Source organism: Corvus brachyrhynchos, unplaced genomic scaffold, assembly GCF_000691975.1.
Source record: "Corvus brachyrhynchos isolate BGI_N302 unplaced genomic scaffold, ASM69197v1 scaffold34, whole genome shotgun sequence".
Classification (NCBI taxonomy): domain Eukaryota; kingdom Metazoa; phylum Chordata; class Aves; order Passeriformes; family Corvidae; genus Corvus; species Corvus brachyrhynchos.
The window spans coordinates 360,779-380,988 of NW_008238126.1; the positions used below are offsets into that span (position 1 = coordinate 360,779).

At 37.5% G+C, this 20,210-nt stretch overlaps 1 protein-coding gene across 1 annotated transcript in view; it reads right to left on the minus strand.

Annotated features, from left to right (window-relative positions):
• KDM6A (lysine demethylase 6A) overlaps positions 1–20,210 on the minus strand; it is a 116,064-nt gene that overhangs the window by 13,369 nt on the left and 82,485 nt on the right. The window contains 6 exon segments of the mRNA XM_008633010.2: positions 1–60; positions 1,402–1,476; positions 1,578–1,642; positions 4,095–4,300; positions 5,018–5,123; positions 6,600–6,729. The exon segment at positions 1–60 is cut by the window's left edge and continues 22 nt beyond it. Coding sequence (XP_008631232.1) covers positions 1–60; positions 1,402–1,476; positions 1,578–1,642; positions 4,095–4,300; positions 5,018–5,123; positions 6,600–6,729 — 642 coding nt within the window.

The following is a 20,210-nucleotide window of genomic DNA, read 5'->3' on the forward strand; positions in this document are numbered from 1 at the left end:
GCTGATACCACACGTACAAAAGCAGGAAGTTTTGTCAGTTCATGGAGTTGCAACTTCCACCTGCAGCAAAATAGCAAATTGACAAACTGTGAACCCCTGAAACTCTTAGAAGAGTTTGGGAAACAAACATTCTCAGAAAGTTGTTAGCATAGGTTCATAGGTTATCTGTGTTACTCTTTCAATGTTAAAATATTTCCAAATACAATCACAAATCTCACAGGCTAGTTGAGGGGAAACCTAATTTTGTAGCCAAAGCTGAAAACTACAGATCAGAAGATCTGGCATCTCTCTGGGATCCTACAAGAACTATTTCAAGTATCAAAATCCAATTCCCTATGAGCCTCAGTTTAGTTATGCTTAGGTTCATTTGAAGTCTCTCTCCCAATGGCTTGTTCAGAGGAATAGTTTATTAGCAACTAGCTTGTACCTACAAATGGAATTTCTTTTTTCTTTTCTAGAAAAATGGCATCAATATCTAAAATTCTGTAACAACCTCTAATCACATCCACAGATGTACACACTGATCTTCTAGTGACTGCCACAGAAGATGTCATCATCTTAAGTGGTCCTTACTGCCCAAACACCATAAACTTTTCCTCTCTAATGACTGAAGTAGACCAGAATTTTTCTACTGCAGCTGGTGGGACTGACAGACTAGACATGCTGGATCTTTGATGGAAACATGTATTAACTAGAGATTGAACCCCAAATAATTATTACTGGACCATAAAAAACCACTTACAGAGTATTTTTAATATTTTCTAAACTACCTTCATCTACTCACAGAAGGATATATATAGTTTAAATAATACTCAATTTTTATTTTTTGAGGCTCTTGAGTGGTATCATGGCTCACCCACAGGTAAGCACTGGTCTGGTCTTTGCTACGTATTTTGAACCTTGTTACTGGATAAAGAAGCAAGAGTTATGAAAAGGTGGAAACAGATGACAGTATGAATGAAAAAACCCATGAATAACAAAAATTCAGACAAACAAAAAAGAAAGAAAAAACCTTTAATCTTAGAATTTCTATGCAAAGACTAAAAATCTTGGTATTGTCAGAAGTAATAAAGTAGTAAGCAAATGATTTTAAGCCTCACAATGAAACGAAGGCAATGGATTAGAGGAGGACTAGAAAGAATGTTTTCTGATGGATGTTTAAACTCATTTCTGGAAAAACAAAAATCCTGGAAAGAGAAGTTTGAAAAGATATTTTAGCATGTAGAGGACTCGTAACAACAGTTTAAAAACCAAAGGTAACCACTCCATTGTGGAAATGGGGTGTGCAACTGGAATTTATCAACAGACTGACTGATGTCTGAGAATACTACAATGAATTTCCTGAAGGATTATCATCATGTAGAATCCCACTGTGAGCAGGAGAAACTGTAATCAACTTACTTCTTGTCATCTGACAGGTCAATGTTGGTCCCAAACTTGATTGTTTTAAAAGGTCCTCTTCTCCTCCTCCCAGAGCTGCAAATATAAAAATGTATCAGGCAAATGTGAAAGGGGAATGATGTAAAATCGCACATATAACCAGCTACAGAATTTAAATACAGTTATACCACACTTACTTATCAGAAGATGTGGATTCATTATCTGAGTGGTCCTTGTGGTGACTCTTCTTCTCGTTTTCCTCCTATAAAATGCAATTTTGAAATGTTTTTACATAATACACACACACACACACATAAAAGAACATATAAAATATATAGGTATGAAGTGGTAACACAGATATAATACATTTGTTTCAAGATATCGATGCAATTTTTGAAATATCCGTATCTGTGACTTTGTGTCAACATTTCTTCATTGTGAAGAAAATAAAAAAAGTTAGTCAAATGCATTGAAAAAAAAATTCTTCATGGCTGCAGATTCCATGACACTCAGGCCAGAACAACAGAAAATGTCTACACTTTAAATATTTCTGCTGGCCTGCATTCAAGTTGGAAATGAGTACGTTGGTTTGCTCCATTATGAGGGTGACCTGGAATCCAGTAATAAAGAATTCTGTTAACTTTTTCAGATAAGAACATCTACCTCCCTTCAAAGTCAAGCAGGTATCCTGACAGGAAACTAGGATGACTAATATTTGTAAAACTAATTTAATAAATTCGATTATATAAAATCTTTTGAATTTTTCATAGTCATATGCTATTTTAGCACTAGCAGTAGCTGAGACCATGACTAGTGGAAAAAATCCAACCAATATTAAATGATGCAATTTTATCTTTTTTAGCAGACTGTGCTCAAAACCCTATTCTAAAGACTTCTATTTTGGCAAGTATATGGACACAGAAGGAAAAAGAAAAGAGACAAAAAGGAAGAAGGAACTGTCTGGAGTCTATCCAAAGATCTCTGGCTTTGAATGGGATTGTTGTTAAATCTCAAAGTGCCCTGTGTACCTGAGAAAGTCTTATTCATCCTTTGAATGAAGGACAAAGAGAAACAAAAAGGAACCTAGTGATGATGGATTTATCAAATGCTGCAAGACGTGTTAGAAAAGCAATGTAATAGCTGTAAGAGGAATAAAGGAAAAAGATCACTTAGGGCAAGCCAAGAGAACTGTGGCTATAGAAAGAAGAAATAAAGCTTTCATTTAAACACTGAAAAGTCACCTAAGGACAGGTCAGAGCAGCGTTAGGCAAAGGACACATGTACAGTGTCTTTCTAATTTCCAGGGGAAAAATGAAAACCATCACTCTTAAAAATTATTTTATGTATTGCATTTTTACCACCAGTTTGTAACAGTGGGGGGGAAAAAAAGAAATCAGAAAACCCTGCAGGACACATTGTGGTGCAAATCCAAAGCTGAGGCTTTCAGTGGTATGTGATCAATTATGTACATTTTTAAACATATCTATTTATATCTATATAGAGATATAGACAGATATAGATATATATTATGTTCCAGTGATGTAATGCTCTGCAGCCCCTCTGGAATGACATACAAGAAAATACAGCACTGGTGCCACTGCTCCAGGGGCACTAGAAAACTTCAGCCAACGTCCTACTGAAATTTATTACCACTGCACAGGAAGAAAAATCCCAAGTTCTAAAAGATTTCCATGCCCCGTGCTTCCCAGTGGTATTCCTGGTTTTTTTCTTCATCCTGTACCAGGTCAAAGCCTTATGACTAGATTCCCTTCTGTTCTCTTTAACTACCAATTAATTTCTTTGTTTCTAATCCCTTCCTCTAAAGCCCAAAATTTTAACTCAGAATTTCTCTGTCCTTTCTTACTGAAATCATTCCTGTTTCTGTGTAAAGGCAGTGAAAACTGTAACAGTCAATTCCCCACACTGACATTTTCCCTATTTTCTAAAGAACAACTGGTCAAAATTATCTTCTTGTCTTAGTTCTGCCTTAGCCCAATCTTTTTGCAACACCAAGTAACATAAGCCTCCAAGGAGTGCCCATAGCCAGTTTCAAGAATGTGCTCACTACTTCAGTAAAAAATATTAAAAAGTAATACTAATAAAAATCACATTTCACAGAATCCCAGAGTACAGAATAGTTAGGGTTGGAAGGGACCTCTGGAGATCATGGAGTCCAACCCCCCTGCCAAGGCAGGAAGGGGAAATATTATTTCTAATACTTCACTCTGTCATGTAAGTCTAAAAACTTCTAAACTAAGTATGAACTGCTATGTTTGGAACCCAACAAAAGACAATTATTAGTGTAAACTTCTAATAGGCCACATCCAAATTAATTCAGGACAGTATGAAGAATAAGGAATCTGATTTCAAAACAAGTGTGAAATTAGAAGCAATCCAAATTTTTAAAAAGCCTCGAGTTCTAAGTATTTTAATGTGAATTTTGACATTATAATATGAAAGCTTAAACTTATAAACTTCTAAAGCCGTGGGTTTTACATTATTAAACTGAAGTTTACACTAAGCATTTAGGAAGAATTTACTATTTTACCCTCTATTCAAAACAGATCTTGAAAATTTACCTGTGCTCTGCATGCTAATGAAAATGTCTCTTTTTCCTTAGCAGTTTCTGCTTTTTCCAGCAGCCATTATTAATTGGCTCCAGAGTCATTATTGCAGTCCATGAATTATAACCCAAATAGTAGCAATTAACTTACCCTTAAAGACTCCTGGAATGAGGAGGCCTGGTACTGTGCATATTTAGCAATTGTTGTATGAGATCTACTGCTTTCACAACGCCAGATTTTCTTTGTTCCAGTGGGGTCCCAGTTTTCATCTGCTGGCTGCAGTAGTTGTGTCCTTACTTCTACTATGTGTTCATTATTCGCTTCTACCAATGTCTTAGTAGAGAAGAGTCCTAGATCTAATCAATAGCAATAAAATTAATAAATTAAGGTTAAAATAGAATAAAAAGAATTCAGGAAAATGCCTGAATGTTATCGAAAGGTTTACTCTAAAATCATTTTTACCTGTTAGTCTTCACAACACTGCCCACCTGAATGTCAATTATTGACACCCAAAAAACTTTTTTCCATACATCCAGTAGAAAATTAGAAAAAACTTGGCAGCTATGGACTATATTACAAGAAACATTTTGCATGTCTTGGGTAAACAGATCTGCAAACATTGTTCAAATCTATTACCAAGAAAGCATTTTTCAGAGCTGAGTTTTAAGAATGTACTTCCATCACATAACATGTCTCCTACCAGTAGTGATAGCTTATCTGTCTACAGACTTGAAAAAGTTGCACTGTCAAATTACAGATCATTAGATCTAAACACAAAGACATGCATCCAGTTTTCATAGGAAAATATCTAGCTGTAAACTTCCATATCCACAGCTCAGCTTCTCTCTGTGCTCAACAAAATCTGCTGTATTTGTGGTGGGTTTTTTTTTTGGCATGACCAAGATTAGAAACAACAGCAAACTGAGAAATGACAAATTACCGTAACGACTTGGAATATACAGGTAATACAGTATTACAGAAATAAAATATCCACTTGTCAGAACTGAGAGATGTCTCTTTAAAAAACATACATTTCTCTCCAAAAGAAAAAAAAAAAAAAAGGGTAAATTTACCTAATTTAAGCGCTCCAGCAAGGCCACGTATTACAGTAACGGGGTTGTTTGGATTTGTACAAAATTGATGTAAAGGTGGAAAGAAAGCATCTCGTTTATTTTCCAACTGCAAAATTATAACGGAATATTAGATGTCAGATCAATCTAGATTCCTTATTTGTAAAATAAGAAAGAATAGTAAAACAAAAGAGAAATAGCAGATAGAAACCAGGATTTTTTTCCATTTCCCTGCACAGTGGGGAATGAACAGCTACACCATACAATTCTTTCTATGGTAAATGCTGGGCTCACTCCTGAAATTATTTTGTTACTGTAATTTGTTTCTTGGCATGAATTATTCCCAGGTTGCTTCAGCTTTGCAACTCAGATTTCCTGTACTTAATTTCTTTATCTGACAGTAGCCTTGTACATTGCCTAAATCTACAGAATTCTCTGAAGAGCAGTACAGTTTCTTTTCAGAAGTAAAAAAGCGCTAATTTTACAGATAATGTATACAAGAAACAGTATAATTAAAAGACTACTCTCATGATATATCTCATGTTAACCAGAAATGTTGATTTGATTTTCTTATGCTTCTCTACACCTATAACCTCAATTTCATGCTATAGTCTCCCTCCTGATTTTTTTTTTACTTGCTCATAGTCCTTTAGAGTGCCGAAGGCATTTCCAGCAATAAACAAAACACAGCACAGAGTCCCCAACAGTGGCACATCTGCACAGTCTGGGGCAGTGTGGTGACTTTCCAGCTTTGCAAGGACTCATCAAAGCTGGGATGGACTTTTATTAAGGCCTATGAGTTCAGGTGCAAGGCCTGGAAAACAGCTGGAAGCACTAGTGCATCCAGCCTAACCCAGCTCTCAGGCAGCCTCTTGGGCACCATCAGACCCAAGTGCCAGCCTCTTCTGGTCCCTGAACTGAGGTGACCAAAGCCAACTCGAGCTTTTCACACTGCCTGTATGAACATACTGTAATTAATTCTTCTGCTATTAAGGAAGTGGATATCCTGTAATTTATTCTTTTATTACTAAGGAAGTTAACTCAATAAAGCTATTATGAAACTTTATTTTCAGAACAGAAGTTTCAATGCTTGCATGAGAAAATAGTACTCAACTAAACCCTGGCTTTTCCTGCTGACATTTTGTTCTTAACATCACCTCAGCTTTTGTTCATTTATCTTCACTATGTTTTGAAGCAGACTGTTGTGAGAGTTTAATTACTCGCTCATTTATACATAAGCCGCCACTTGCAAAAATTGTACGTGCATTTTTGAAATACTGTGCATTGTATCTAATGAACTGTTTTGCTTATTCTGCCAACATTTTGAGCATTAAAAAAAATCTAAAGTATTTTTCCTTCTGTTTACTGACATTCTTAATTTACAAGTACTTTCAAAGGCAAACTATGTCACAAAATTATCTTTAAGGTTAGCATTTCTCCTGCTTATATACCAGTTTGGAGAGCACTGTAATTAGAACTCAGCGATGAACAGTGCATCTTTAAAATAATTACATTATGTAACTCAGATATCCAAACAATTACAAAAGACAGGCAGCAATGCACTTCTGCCATTAGATTTACTTACATAAATACTAGGTGTAGGTGGATTCAGCTTGTCCTTTGGCAAGGGAGGGTACGGTGGAGGTGGTGGTCGTGGAGGTGGGCATTTATCCAATAGAATACTACTGTTAGATAAGCCATTTTTACCCAGATTCCTAAAAGGAAACAAGAGCTGTCTCTGTCAATACTTGACAAATAAAATAAATGCATATCAGTGTAATCTCTTATGCAAAATAACGTTGTATAAGGAAAAACCATAATTTAAGATGCAAATAAAGCTTGTGTGTTTTAATCAAGAATTTTCCATGTATAATTTGATATTATTCAAACTTATTCCCACTTTGCCTGCTGAATCTACAACATCACCAGAGTCATTTTAAATAAAAGCAACATGACACATTTGACAAAATTTAACAGGAAAAGAATGTTTCAACTGGAAATGGAGAAGAACCTTAGCAGGTGGATGATCATTCCACAGGAGCTGAGGTAGCAGAGCAGAAGTCAGAAAATGCCAATGTCTCAGCCAAAAACCTGCTGAGTCACGAAAACCAACTACAGCTACACTACAGACACTGAACTGGACCACACCTACCCCTCCCTGCCTTACACATTTTGAAGCAGAAGGAGCCACTGCCACATAATCCATTTTTTGGAGCAATAAAGGGAGAGGCCCTACCCCCAGTGAGTAGCAGTGTCAATACCCCTGTGTGTGACTCCAGGGAGAGCCTCTCTGCCTGTATTTGCAGCCTTTCCCTGGAGATTTCCAGGTGTGCAGGACCCCATATGTGTAGTTTCTCCTATGATGGTGACCTGAAAAGCTTAGCCTGTAGTCAATACCCAGTCACCATCACTGGGAAAGTACTGACAAAACTATCCTTTACAGTCTTGTTAAAAATGACTCAACTTCTTCAAAATTCTTCCAACTAAACACTATTCAAATCCTTCTCCTAAACTCACTTGATTCACTGTTGTTACATCCCACAAAACAGGATGTTTCTGATGTACAATTTAGTCATGTATCTTTACAAAATTCACTGGTTCCTAAAAGGTTTTTTTGATAATAACAGTCTTCAGCAGAAAACACAGCTGACTTAACATTAGATGAAACTCCCAGCAACAGAGACTGTTTCTATAACTGAGAAACATGGTACAGCCAGGTACTGGGTCATGAGATCACAGCTTCAAATCAAGCTACCACAACCCCTAAGATGGACTTGGGGCTTGAGATCAGATCAGACTGACATGACAAACACTTCAAGAAAAACAAGCAAACAGCTCACACCCCCAAAAGCACACCTGTCAAAGTATCAAACAACTTATTCCTTGTGCTAGGTGAGTCCAATGCCACAATTTCACTTCCAAGAAAGTGAAAGAGTGATGCAGAAGCTTTGATTACTCATCATCCAACTTGGCAAAAAAATCACTGGCCAGTGCTTAATGTCTGATGTAGTTACTGCAAAGGCTTCATTGTCCCCACATACACAAAAAAATGCCAACAAAGCAAACAAAAGAAGAACCCAAAAATAATATGGCAATATAAAATCATCGCCACACAGAAATTTATTGACCACAGCTGAATGAACCTGAGATTCAGATCATTTATGCCAAGTGAAACTAGACTCTAAACAGAAGTACCAGATATTACTATAACCTCTGCATTACCAAACTGAGAAATAAAACAAACACGGAAGTGCAGTATTAAAAATAAGAGAGAATTTTGACAAAATTCAGTTTGCATTGATAAACAGTTCTCAGGAAATTTTTAAGTCAAGGAAAATGAGAGAAAGTGAACTTGAAGAAAAAGAGACATTGCTCAGAACTAGCATGACTTGAGCTGCTGCAGTCACAGCAAGGTAATTACAGTGAAAGCTCAGTAAAGCCCAAAGCACATGGGGGTTTCAGGGAAGGGTGACAATGGAGGGAGGAGAAACTTCTGTACACTTAAGAGTAGAGGCCTGTACACTTAAACTACAGGTCTGAAAAGGGAGATGAGAAAGGGAAAGAAACAGACAGTACAAGGGAAAAAATATCAGATGAACAGAGAGATCTCATAAACCCAGCACCTGAAGCTGATATTACCAGTTGCATGCTATAATTTCCTATTAAGCGACCAAAACCCTGTGTGGAAATTTAAGAGCGGAAAATGGACAAAGAAAAGCAAAGCTGAGATAGCAAAACATTCATAATTTAAGTGGCACAGGAAACAGATGGGCAGAATATTTAAAGTTGTATTTAACAGACCAGCTTCACTCTATCATCATTTTTTTTCCTATCATCTTTTTTTTTTAACTATGAATCAGAATATCTTACTATTAATAACAAGGCAAGAGAGCTATTAAAGAATAATTCTGTAATTGTTAGTGTGCCAAACAGAGCAATAGAAATTATAAAAAACACTACAGAAGTACTAAAAATATTTGCTACCACAGTGTGAGTATCCACTGCCAGCCTCTCCACTTCTGGAAATACAGAACTACAGGAAGTGCAAGGAAAGTGAAAGACCCTTCCTGACCACAGCAACTGTGCTGAAAATCCCACAGATCTCAGTTTCAAGAATGCAGTTTTTCTGAGAGGATTTCACAGTGGCTAAATGGGGCAACAAATGCTCTGCTCAAGACAAAACAAGCCTGACTTACACCCCCAAAAGAAACTGGATAACCAATCACCTACAACACTGGGATGAAGGAACGAAGAGAAGGACAAGCTTCATTCCCTTAATTTGACTTCCACAGCAAACTGGCTTGTTGTGGACTGTGCAAGGACAACACCCTTCATTCCCACAGAGTGGGAAGAGAAGGCAGGAGCAGCTGTCAGGCTCAGAGAGGCAAGGACAGGGGTGCACAGTGACATGCAGCCTGTCCTGAGCCACAGCTGCAGCACTCAGTCCACGGCAAACTCCTCTGGGGGTGAAAACAGCAACAACTCATTGAAGTGCTTCACCCTGAGGACCAAACTTGAACTGCCGTGCTTAGGAGAACATCAGCCATTATGGATGAAACTGGTGCCTCAATGTCACAAAACCACGGAATCAATTAAGTTGGAAAAGACCTCTGGGATCATCAAGTCCAACCTATGACCAATAACCACCTTGTCAACCAGAAAACTGACACTGAGTGCCATGCCCAGTCTATCCTTAAACACCTCCAGGGATGGGGACTCCACCACCTCTCTGGACAGCCCCTTCCAATGTCTTATCAGACTTTCTGTGAAGAAATTCCTCCTAATTTCCAACCTAAACCTCCCCTGGTGCATTTTAAGACTGTGTCCTCTTGTCCTGTGTGCTTGGGATTATTTCATGTAGTCATAGGATCTCTTGAATAAGAATACATCACATTCATTAAAATACCCCTTTTAATTCTATTTTACTGCTTTCTAGGATACATTCCCACAGCTTCTAAAAGACAGTTTACAGCCCTCAGTCTTAGATAAGGACTTCCTCTCTGGCTGTGCCTAAACACCAGAAGCGCAGGTGTGACACAGTTTCAACAGTCACCCACAGAAAACTTATCAGGCAGTTACCAGACACTTTTTAGGTAATGGATTGACTCTACATCATCCCACCTGACAAAAAGAAAAAGTATCAGGAAGGTTTAAAGCTGCCTGTGTTACACAGCTATACCAATTTTAACTGTTTTATAATAAAAACTCGACCTCAAAAAATATTAAAGTTAACAGGATAAACTTTATTTTCTAAGAACCAAGAATAATTATAATTAATTATCATTCTTTACATTTATTTATCACCTCAATATTTTTATTATTTCACTCAAGCCTTATGTCAGACTGAGAGAATTATTGCTCTCTATTTCTCAGGAAGCGTGCTCCTCAAGTCCTCTGGAACTTTTCCTGTTTTCCAAGAACTATTAAAAAAAAAAGTCTGTATGAATTATAAACAGTTCTCTGGCTCGCTCTTTCCGAGTTCATGGATGTATGTTATCTGGGCCTCTGACTTAAAAATGCCGAATTTAAGTATAACTGCTGTTTAACCTTCTCCTTGAAAAGAGAGTACAACCCATGATGTGAACATTTTATCTTTTTCCCAAGCACAGAACAAAAATATTTACTGAACACTGTTGCTTCTATTGAGCCTGTTAATACTTCTGTGCAGGCATTATTTTTTTGATTCTTCTTTTTTGTTTTGTCTACAGGTTTTCCTGTTCCAAACACAATTTCTGTGTTTTCTAGAACTCTTAGCTTCAATAGTTTTAAAAATACTTGCCCTTTTTGGGAGATTATGACTTTTTGATGATAATGAAAAGTTCCTAAACAACTTCCAGTTATCTATACATTTGTATTTTAGGTACAATTTACAGGTCGGAACAGCGTAAATTACAAGCATTTGTGCTTAAGCAGTTATTTTTGTTGTGAAGTCAGTCTAAGTGAATTATTATTTGAGGATTAGCTGTATAAGAATTAACAAGGTTTTACTGCTCAAGAGATTATAGTTATTCTGAGGAACAAAATTAATACCCTCTCTTCCCCCAATAAAAATCACATTTAAAATGAATACAAGGAATAGTGCATTTATTTGATACTGTCTCAATTCTATCACAATTAATTAATCTACAAAGAGGAAGGAACAAGACTTTTCAAAATGTGCCTGCAGGAGGGATCAGCTGAAGCACTGGGCTGCACAGCACTTACTTGATGCAGCCCTGGTTCAACCCAGAAATACCCACCCTTCACAATTAGCAGATACGATCATTACTGTGAGTTATTACAAAACCACAGAAAAACGCCTGTCAATCCCCAGCACCCTGGGAAGGAGGTGGTTACACACAACACCCCGAGGTTCACCTCCCCAAACTCCTTCTGTAGCCAGGGAATGAAGAGAGGAGCTCTCAAAGGGAATAGAAAGAAGTCAAGTCAAGCTTACATTATGCTTAAATGCAAGCAATGCCAGATAATTACACAACCTGTTTATCATGCAATTCTCTACCCCAGCCTTTCACAACCAGGTACTAGCTGGCAATACTCCCAGAGATCTTTCATGAAACCTACAGAAAATCCTACAATAGAACTGTGGATTTTCTCATTATGTAAATGTATTTCTAATTATTTTTAAATTCTCTTCTGGTTTTGACCTCAATAGTACAGGTTGGCAGTGAATTTCATAGGTTAACTACATGTTATGTAAGAAGTAATGTTAGGGATTTTTTCCTTTTCTTAATGACTTTTACATCTTTCCTCTCTATTTCATTTGCTAATCACCTTGCTCTTAGGCTGTAAGACAAACAGAATCACATAAATGACTTACGTAAGAAAAGCATTTCAACAAGTGGCACCAGACTTTTTCATACACTTGCCTTGCCCTCTGAACTGTATATTTTCCTATGTTGGTTTTTTTTTTTTTTACTCCCAGATAATTCTGCTTCCCATCTGCAGATTTCTGTATTTGCCTTTTGAACAAAAAAAAATCTCTTACTCCAAGCAGTGTTTAGCTTGTGAAATCACAGTATTTCACATTTTATGCTTAAAATTTTTGCTGTGGTGAAGTTCACTTGCTGGATGTAACGTGCCTTTAGAGCAACTGAGCAATTCTGTCTTGAAGCCAAAAAAATCCTTTCTTTGTAGATAAAATTCCCAATAAAACAAGAATTGCTTTCATTGTTTTCAAGAACAAAACATAAATTTAATCCAGGTCCTTCCTTCACAAAGCACTTCCCCTCAAATAGATTTAGGTTCTTTTCCTGTGGACCATGAAGTTCTCAAACTAGGGATTCACTGACTTCCCAGAGCAGGCTCAAGGAGCAGCACCTTCAGTAAGGACAGACCAAATTTCTCCTGCTCCAGATTCCAAGAGAGCCCTCAGAGCAAGAAGTCTGCCCACTTCAGCCTCTGCACTGCCCTTCCCACTCCTCCTCAGGACATGGATTTACTGCACTTGTGCAAATGCTGGCCATTTATCAGACCCTTTTCCAGACTGTTTAGCCCAGACCGCTTTCACAGAACCAACAAATCATTAAGGCTGGGAAAAGACCTCTGGGATTGTGGGAACCCAGAATGCAGAGAATATTTCTCTGACTGTTTTGAAGGGTTCTAACCCCCTGAACAGTACTGTTTTTGGCCTTTGTCCATGGGAAAATGTGCCTAGCCTCTGGAAGGAATTTGAATCTACAATGGTGTGAATTAGGTGATAAAATACTATGTGAGATTATCACAGGGTGAAAAATTTAGAGTTTTTAGGTCTATTTGCATAGTAAATAGAGAAAAAGCAAAAAACATCAAAATGGAGGATTGTTGTTCTCCAAACCTTCTTCTTCTTCTTCTTCTTCTTCTTCTTCTACTACTCCATATTCTGCAGTAGAAGTAGTTTGGGATGATTGGATACAGAATTCCGCAGTTCCTGTCTACGTGATTTAGGAACTTGTTGGACATTGGTAAAAAAGTGAAAAGATCTTTCGTTTTAAGTTTTCATTGGGTAATTTACCTTTAAAAAGGCTGTGAAATCTTGGTAAGTTGTCCTCTTGCTGCATTCTCTGCTCTGCGCTATGTCTAGGCCATGCCAGCGGCTTGTACTCCTTAGGTAAGAATTAATAAACCCCTATCTGGAGCCTGAGAAGCATGAAGTCCCACTTGCCTTCTTTTTTCTCCTGGCAAAACTCTGAACATCTCCCCCATCAGGGAAGACAACAGATAATAATGTGGACAGCGTTAGGGAACATTGAGTCCAATCTGGGACCAAACACCACCTTGTCAACTTGACCATGGCACCACATGCCACCTCCAGTTGTTCCTTGAACATCTCCAGGAACAGTGATCCCACCACCTCCCTGGGCAGCCCATTCCATGCCTTATCACCCTTTCCATGAAATAATTTCTCTGTTTGCTGTCCTGTATTTTTATCATTTTACCCAGCCCCTTGAGAGGCAGCTCATGTCTCCTGGTCTCCTGTCACTTTCTTTTCTCAATGGATTGCTCTATACTTTCCCTCTTTGAACACCAAGCAAAAGAAATATAAAAAGGCCTTATTGGCCCCTTGTAATACACGTTACAGTCAAACCTATGCCTCTCATTTGCCTTCCCCAGTTATGGCAAATTGGTAAAGCTTTCAAGTTCAGAAATGCTTTTAGAGTTTTCAAATGAGTCTTTCCATGTATCACCATAAAAATGACAACTCCCAGCTGACATGAAATTGCCCAGTTACCCAGCTGGGCTCTTCAGAACTGTCTGAGGACCTCTTACTCTAAGTTTTGTTTGGGCCTTTGCCTGTTCTTTCAAGACTGTGAACAAACTTTAATAAATAATGAGGAAAAAAAATAATAACCAAGAGATTTCTTACTTCTCTTATGATAAACGAAATAAATCAACTCAGGAACTTCTCTACACTGCTTAAAGGAATGACCTGACCACAGACCAGTTTTAGAAAGGACAACTGGTAGACTCTCTTAACTGAGCTGGATACCGGATTTTTATCCCTACTCAGGGATGTTAATTAGATGCACCAGTTGAAACACTGAGTGCGAAATCAGCTGGTTTCACTTCAGTAGAAATAAACAGCTCGAGTGTTAAATCTCAAGTCTTGTGATAATGTTTCATTAATTCTCCTTTCAGAAAGATTGCTCACAGGGAAAAGATACTTACATTTCTAAGAGCACAGAAAAGAGCTTTTGATAACAGTCTCTTTAAGGAAACCTGATACACAACCAGACCAAGCACTCTTCTTTTTTTCCCCATGTATTAACAATCGGCTTTTCCAGTAACAAACCTAGAGCAGTTATTCTTAGCATATTTTCTTCTTTTAATTACATGGTTTTCACTTATGCTCAAAAATTATTTGGGGTTGCGTTGGTTATTTGTTGTTTTGTTTTTGTTGGTTTTTTTTCAAAATGACCTTAACAGGAGATTTTCTCTGGGAATCTCAGGAAAAAGAATTAATTTAATAGTGCACTCTTTTATCTGTTAATTTGCTCAGAGACTTAAAGAAATTTACTTTACTATGTAAACAGTTTACCAAACATAGTTTAGTTGGTTTACAACCACCTTAAAATTTACTGTTGCAACCAGTTTTATTGGTAGGGAAGACTAACCAAATGAAACTTACCCTTCCCAGAATCACCACCTCAATTCCCTTTTATCCCTATACTCCAACAGCAGTTTAACAAGATGAGCACATTTGCCACCCTACTGTTCTCCAGAACAGCATCTTAATGAGATTTGCATCTCTGAGTCAATAGCTCAGCCCCTGCATTTCTCAATTCCTTGTGGCTTTTCAGTGACATTGTCTGGCCCTTCAAGGGAAGTTCCTTGTACAAGTATCAGTTGCTGTGCCAGCACCCTATGTCTGACCCCTTCTCAGCCTCCTCAACAACCTCATTTCACCCCACGAACAGAATGGGGCTCTGTTAAATATTTTCTCAACATTCGCACCAAGGAAGATGGATATAAAGAAACTTTTCAGCCTCCGCAATTATCTTGCCCTACTTAAGTGCTCACTTTAGTCTTTGGCAAAACAAAGCATTTACCAAGTCTGTTTCTACAGAGCAGACAACCTATTCACACGTAATAAAAGAAGAATCAAACTGAGCTTTCTCTTTGGCATGTGTTTTGCATTTTATGACACAAAGCATCTCCTTTCACCTAATGGCTTCACTTGAGCAGCTTTTATTAAGACAACATTTGTTTACATAAAGCAAAATGACAGTCTCCCAGCATTTATTTTTGTCTAACTAATTCTAATTTTATTTTATTGTAACTCAAGCCTTCTGAATGCCCGTTCTAATAAATTGCTTTCACTTTAAAACCCACCAAATTTCCATATTACTGATGCTCCTTTGTTCTTAAGCAAAGGCACAAAACCCTTGGAACATTAACAGGCCACTTTTTGGTCGAGCATTACCACCTTGCTTCCTGATAAAATCCCTCCTGTGAAATGAGGAACTTCATTATCTTGCAGTTCACTCTTCTGCAGTAAGTCAATTGTAGTTACCTTGTGAATCAACTCTTGTGCATTACTTAATCCCAAACTGCTACTAATTCCAGGTCTTTTGTGCTCTAAGCACAAATAAACCTGTAGGGTCTGAAAGATGCAAAAAATGGCTCCTCTTAGACAAGACTTTTTTTAAACTTGCATCTGAATAAAACAAAATTATTTAACAAAAAGACATCTGAGGACTTCAATGCAACTTACAAAGAATATAAACACCCTGGTTTTGATGTAAGCATATAGTAAACAGAGCCAAATGCAGAATAATGAGGAAGAAAATAAAAATGATTAATCTAGTGCTCCAGCTATAAAAAAATCCAAGTTATAGCCACCTGTTCCTACCTGCCAAAATGTCTATTTTCGCCTAGAGAATACCACCAAGGCAACAGGGCAACAGATTGTATCAAGTGGCTATTGTCAGATAGCAAGAAGAATATGCCAGAAGATAACAGAATATAATTATCCACACAGGAGATGAAGCCAGAACGTCTTTCTGAACAGATCAAATAAAATAAGGGTATGTATGTAACAACTGACACACATGAATACATTTAAGGCCCAACGGAGTGTAGCTCCAATATATAAAAACTAGTTCTACAGGACAACTCCCCTCTCCCCATGCATTAAGCTTATTCTAGCACAGGTGCTGGGGTCTTGTCTGGTCTTTTTTTCTGTTGTGTTTTAGAGTCTCTTTGTTGTTGCTTGGTTATTTATTTTTTTTTTTAAAGAAAAAAACCCCATTATTTTAGTATTTTCTACTGTGAGTAGCTTTTCTGCAATTTTTACAGTAACTCTAAAAATCAACACTTTTGGTCACAAATTCATATTTGAACCACAAGATACCACTTACAGGGACTGCACACCCAAATATAATCAGTACTACGGGAAGTACTTCCAATTCTTTGTTTTTGCAATACCTTACATTGTGTTAAATAAAGGTCAACATGCAGTACTGAAGTTCACAGTATCTGATATACTAGAATACAAATATCTTCCATTTTACTATGTATAAATGGGGATTTTTGGCCAATTAGCAGGTCTTTCAGCAGATTATCTTCTAAAATTCTCCTTCCCAGACATGTTGCTCTATGTCAGTCATGCACATAACACCCCTGACAAGGATGTTCTGCCCAAAATTCTGCTCCAGAGCTGTCATGTGTATGCCTGAACATCTTAAAACAAAGCAAGGGCTAATCAGCTACTCAGTAAAAGGCTGGGAAATCCTTGTATTCAACTTTATGAATACAAACTGTCAGACATATTAGAACAGTGGGGAAAAAAGCCCCACTATTAATGTATTATATAGTGTTTATATAGAGAGTTATAATTTTTATTAGTAGGAAATAACAGGTAACCAGCTCTAGCGCAGGTGAGTTACTGTATTTCTCAGAATCTCTTATTATTAGCAGACATACGCAGTTTCCAGAAAGCACTGTTTGCCTAGAAGAAATCCTGTCTCTAAACCCGTAAAAGTAGTCCAGACTGATGCATTTCTTGACCGCAGAGTTGCTAAAAAAACCAAGTCTCTCCTCCACTTTTCCCACTGCCCACCTTTCCTTATTACCCAGCTTCTAAGTCCTCAGTCTTGCTGAATGAAGGTGCAGACAGGCTGAAGAGGGAGCTCTCAATCTCTACTCAGTATGAAAGAAAGAAAAAAAAGCACATCTAACACCTTTTGAGCTGCCTGCAAACTACACGGGACAAAGTATTAGCTTACCTCCCTTGAAGAATTATGATTATGTGAGCCTGGGAAAAAATACAAACTGTAAGAAGCCAAGTGAAACACCTTTATGAGCCTCCCTTTATCTTGGAAATTAAGTATCACTAGGAATACTACACCTCCATCAAAGAGCACAACCGCAAGGACTTGCTGGCTTAGACTTCTGTAGCTAAAATGATAAATGTTTTGCTACCGAACACAAACTGCAGATCTCTCCTACAACAGCACACTAAACATATCAAAATGCAACATTTCACTAGAGTGAAGCACTTCCCATTACTCTCTCAAGAAAGCTACATGCCAATCTTGGAGACAGATCAGTTCAAATTCTACAAAAAACTTAAAACTTTCTAAGAGTTTATATTATGCCTATTTGCAATGCACTCATCCTAACACCATACACTGAAGCTATTTTCATACTTTTACTAGAAAGAACACATACATGGTTGCAATTAAAAAAAGAAAGCTGTTAAGCTGTTAATTTTTATGAATGTAATATGTGTAGAAATGTCACTTGGAAATGAACATTACAATAAGACTTAATATTTGAAAGATGACAAAATAAGCTCCCTAAAGATTTTTTTCCCTCTCTTTTACAAAATTTATCTTGGTAACAGAGAGTGACAGACTGCTATATCATGGATCAGTATTAGTCATCAAATCCCACAACATTAGGAACCACGAGCTCTCCATCACAGTAACAAGTGCAGGTTTTTTTGTAGAATAATATAAACATGCTTTTATACTATTTTTTTAATATCAAAAAGAGTAATGCTCAAAACCACCACATTTGCTATATAAAACACAGCAAATACATATCCTAAATAAAATGTTTTGGAGTATATTGAGATGATAAAAATTCCAACAAGAATTAGAACAGAGAAAAAAACAGGTAACATTTCAACTAAAAGAACTGCAAACACAGTTCAGTATGGAAAACAGCAGAGAATAGGCCAAAACATTCAATAACCATATGCTTATGATTAAAGAGACTTCTGTGAACTTTAAAGGCATCTTAGGTAACATTTTCACACACAGTGACAACTGTAAAGCATGCCTACAGAAATTACAGTGCTCTAAATGGTCATTTCAATTTCCAGACTGCCTAGATTTCGAAAAAAATTTAAGAAAGCAGTGAAATCTCTCCAAAGACTACCAAGAAAATCTGAGGACTTTTGAGATATTTTACATCGAGAAGGCTGTGAGCAGCAAGCACTAAATGTGAATTTGCAAAGCTAATGACTACCTGACAGGCTCCCTGCTAGCACGTGCACCAGAGATGAACACTGACAGATTTAGCTGCAGCAGTTTAAGTTATTAGTGCTCTGGGTTCAACCACCCTCCTCTGCCACAGGCCACTGACTACTGCAGAGGGGGCTGAATCTGCTGCATTTCTAACATCAATGTAGCCTAGAGTAAAACATCTTTGCCAGAAGTCACTGCTAAGAGGTGTTATCTGAACTTCTACAACCCAGCCTTCCACACACTGTGCCATTCTGCATTTCCAGTGATGAAGGCACCTGCAAAAACACCGTGTGATTTGCACAACCACACTGTAATCACTGCCAGGTTTTCTAGTGGCTAGCCTCATATTTTGCCTTAATCTACTCTGCTGCTGATCTAAAATGATCCAAGCTTACTGACTAAAGACAAAAAAACAACAGTAATACACCTATTAATCAACTGGAACATAAAATGGACCAAGACCTAAACCCCTGAAGAGTCAAAAATACCTGAACTGCAACACGACAAACTCACAACCTGCTGCACAACTGTACTTTTAACACAGTCAACCACCTGAACAACTCCTGAGCTTGAGCTATAGATGCTGAAACCACCATTAACAAAAAAGCCATCTCTGGTACAGAGCTGATGGACAAGCTGATACACCAGATGGCTGTGTGACCACTCAGGGGGACACCAACAGGCAGGAGAAATGGGCCAACAGCAATCTCTGGGAATTCTGCACAGGGAAATGCCAAGTCCTGCAGCAGGGGAAGAATAACCCCATGCACTGGTACATAGGAAAAGAAATATTTTTTTACCTTAGGGGTGACTCAACATGAAGAACTTTGTCCAGGCAGGTTGTGGTCTTTCCATCCTTGGAAGTATTCAAAACCTGGGTGGACACAGCCCTGAACAACCTGCTCTGTTTGGCCCTGCTGTGAGTTGAGAGGATGGATGAGATGATCTCCAGAGGTCCCTTCCTGGACCTCCCACCTCAACGTTCTGTGATTACTTATCACTTTTTCAATGAGAACGCTGATTTGTAATGACAGACCAAATCTGTCTTACTCTTATCAAGAAAAAATGATTTGGAAGAACTTAATAGCAGCACTGAACACGACTTTGTTTTTTAGCACTCACCATTTTCAACATCTACACTGTTGCTGTTGTTGTTCATTATCTACAGAGAAGCACTTGTACAGTACCTACAAACTATGCCTATAAGAGACAACTTGTTAATGAATAAAAGAAAAAAGTCCAAACAACTTATTTTCCTTTTGTAGGTGACTTATTGAAACTCCTTACAGAAATTATGCCTTAAACCCCATGAGAAGAATACACATTTTGAAACAATAAATTTATCTGACATTACTGATACCATGTACCCATTTTAGAAGTCTTTCTTCTCTAAGAAAACAGTCACATAAATGCTAGAAATAAAACCATATTGATGTCACCATTAGATGCAGTGGTCAAATTTTTTTTTTCCAGTTTAAAATAGACTTTTCAACTAAATTCTCTGCAGTAGCCAGTTTCATGAAAAAAATATAAAAATAAAAAAAAAATATTATATAAAATATTTCAATATTCCAAATATTTTAAAACTATTACTTAGGCTTTTAAAAATCTGATTTATTGTGCTTCTTTTAACTCAAACCCATTTTTATTTAGGAAGAGAGAGAGCTACTCTGGCCATCTGGTAATCTGTACATTAGATTCAAATTATCTGCAACAAGATTCCACAACTTTTCCACTCTGTTTTC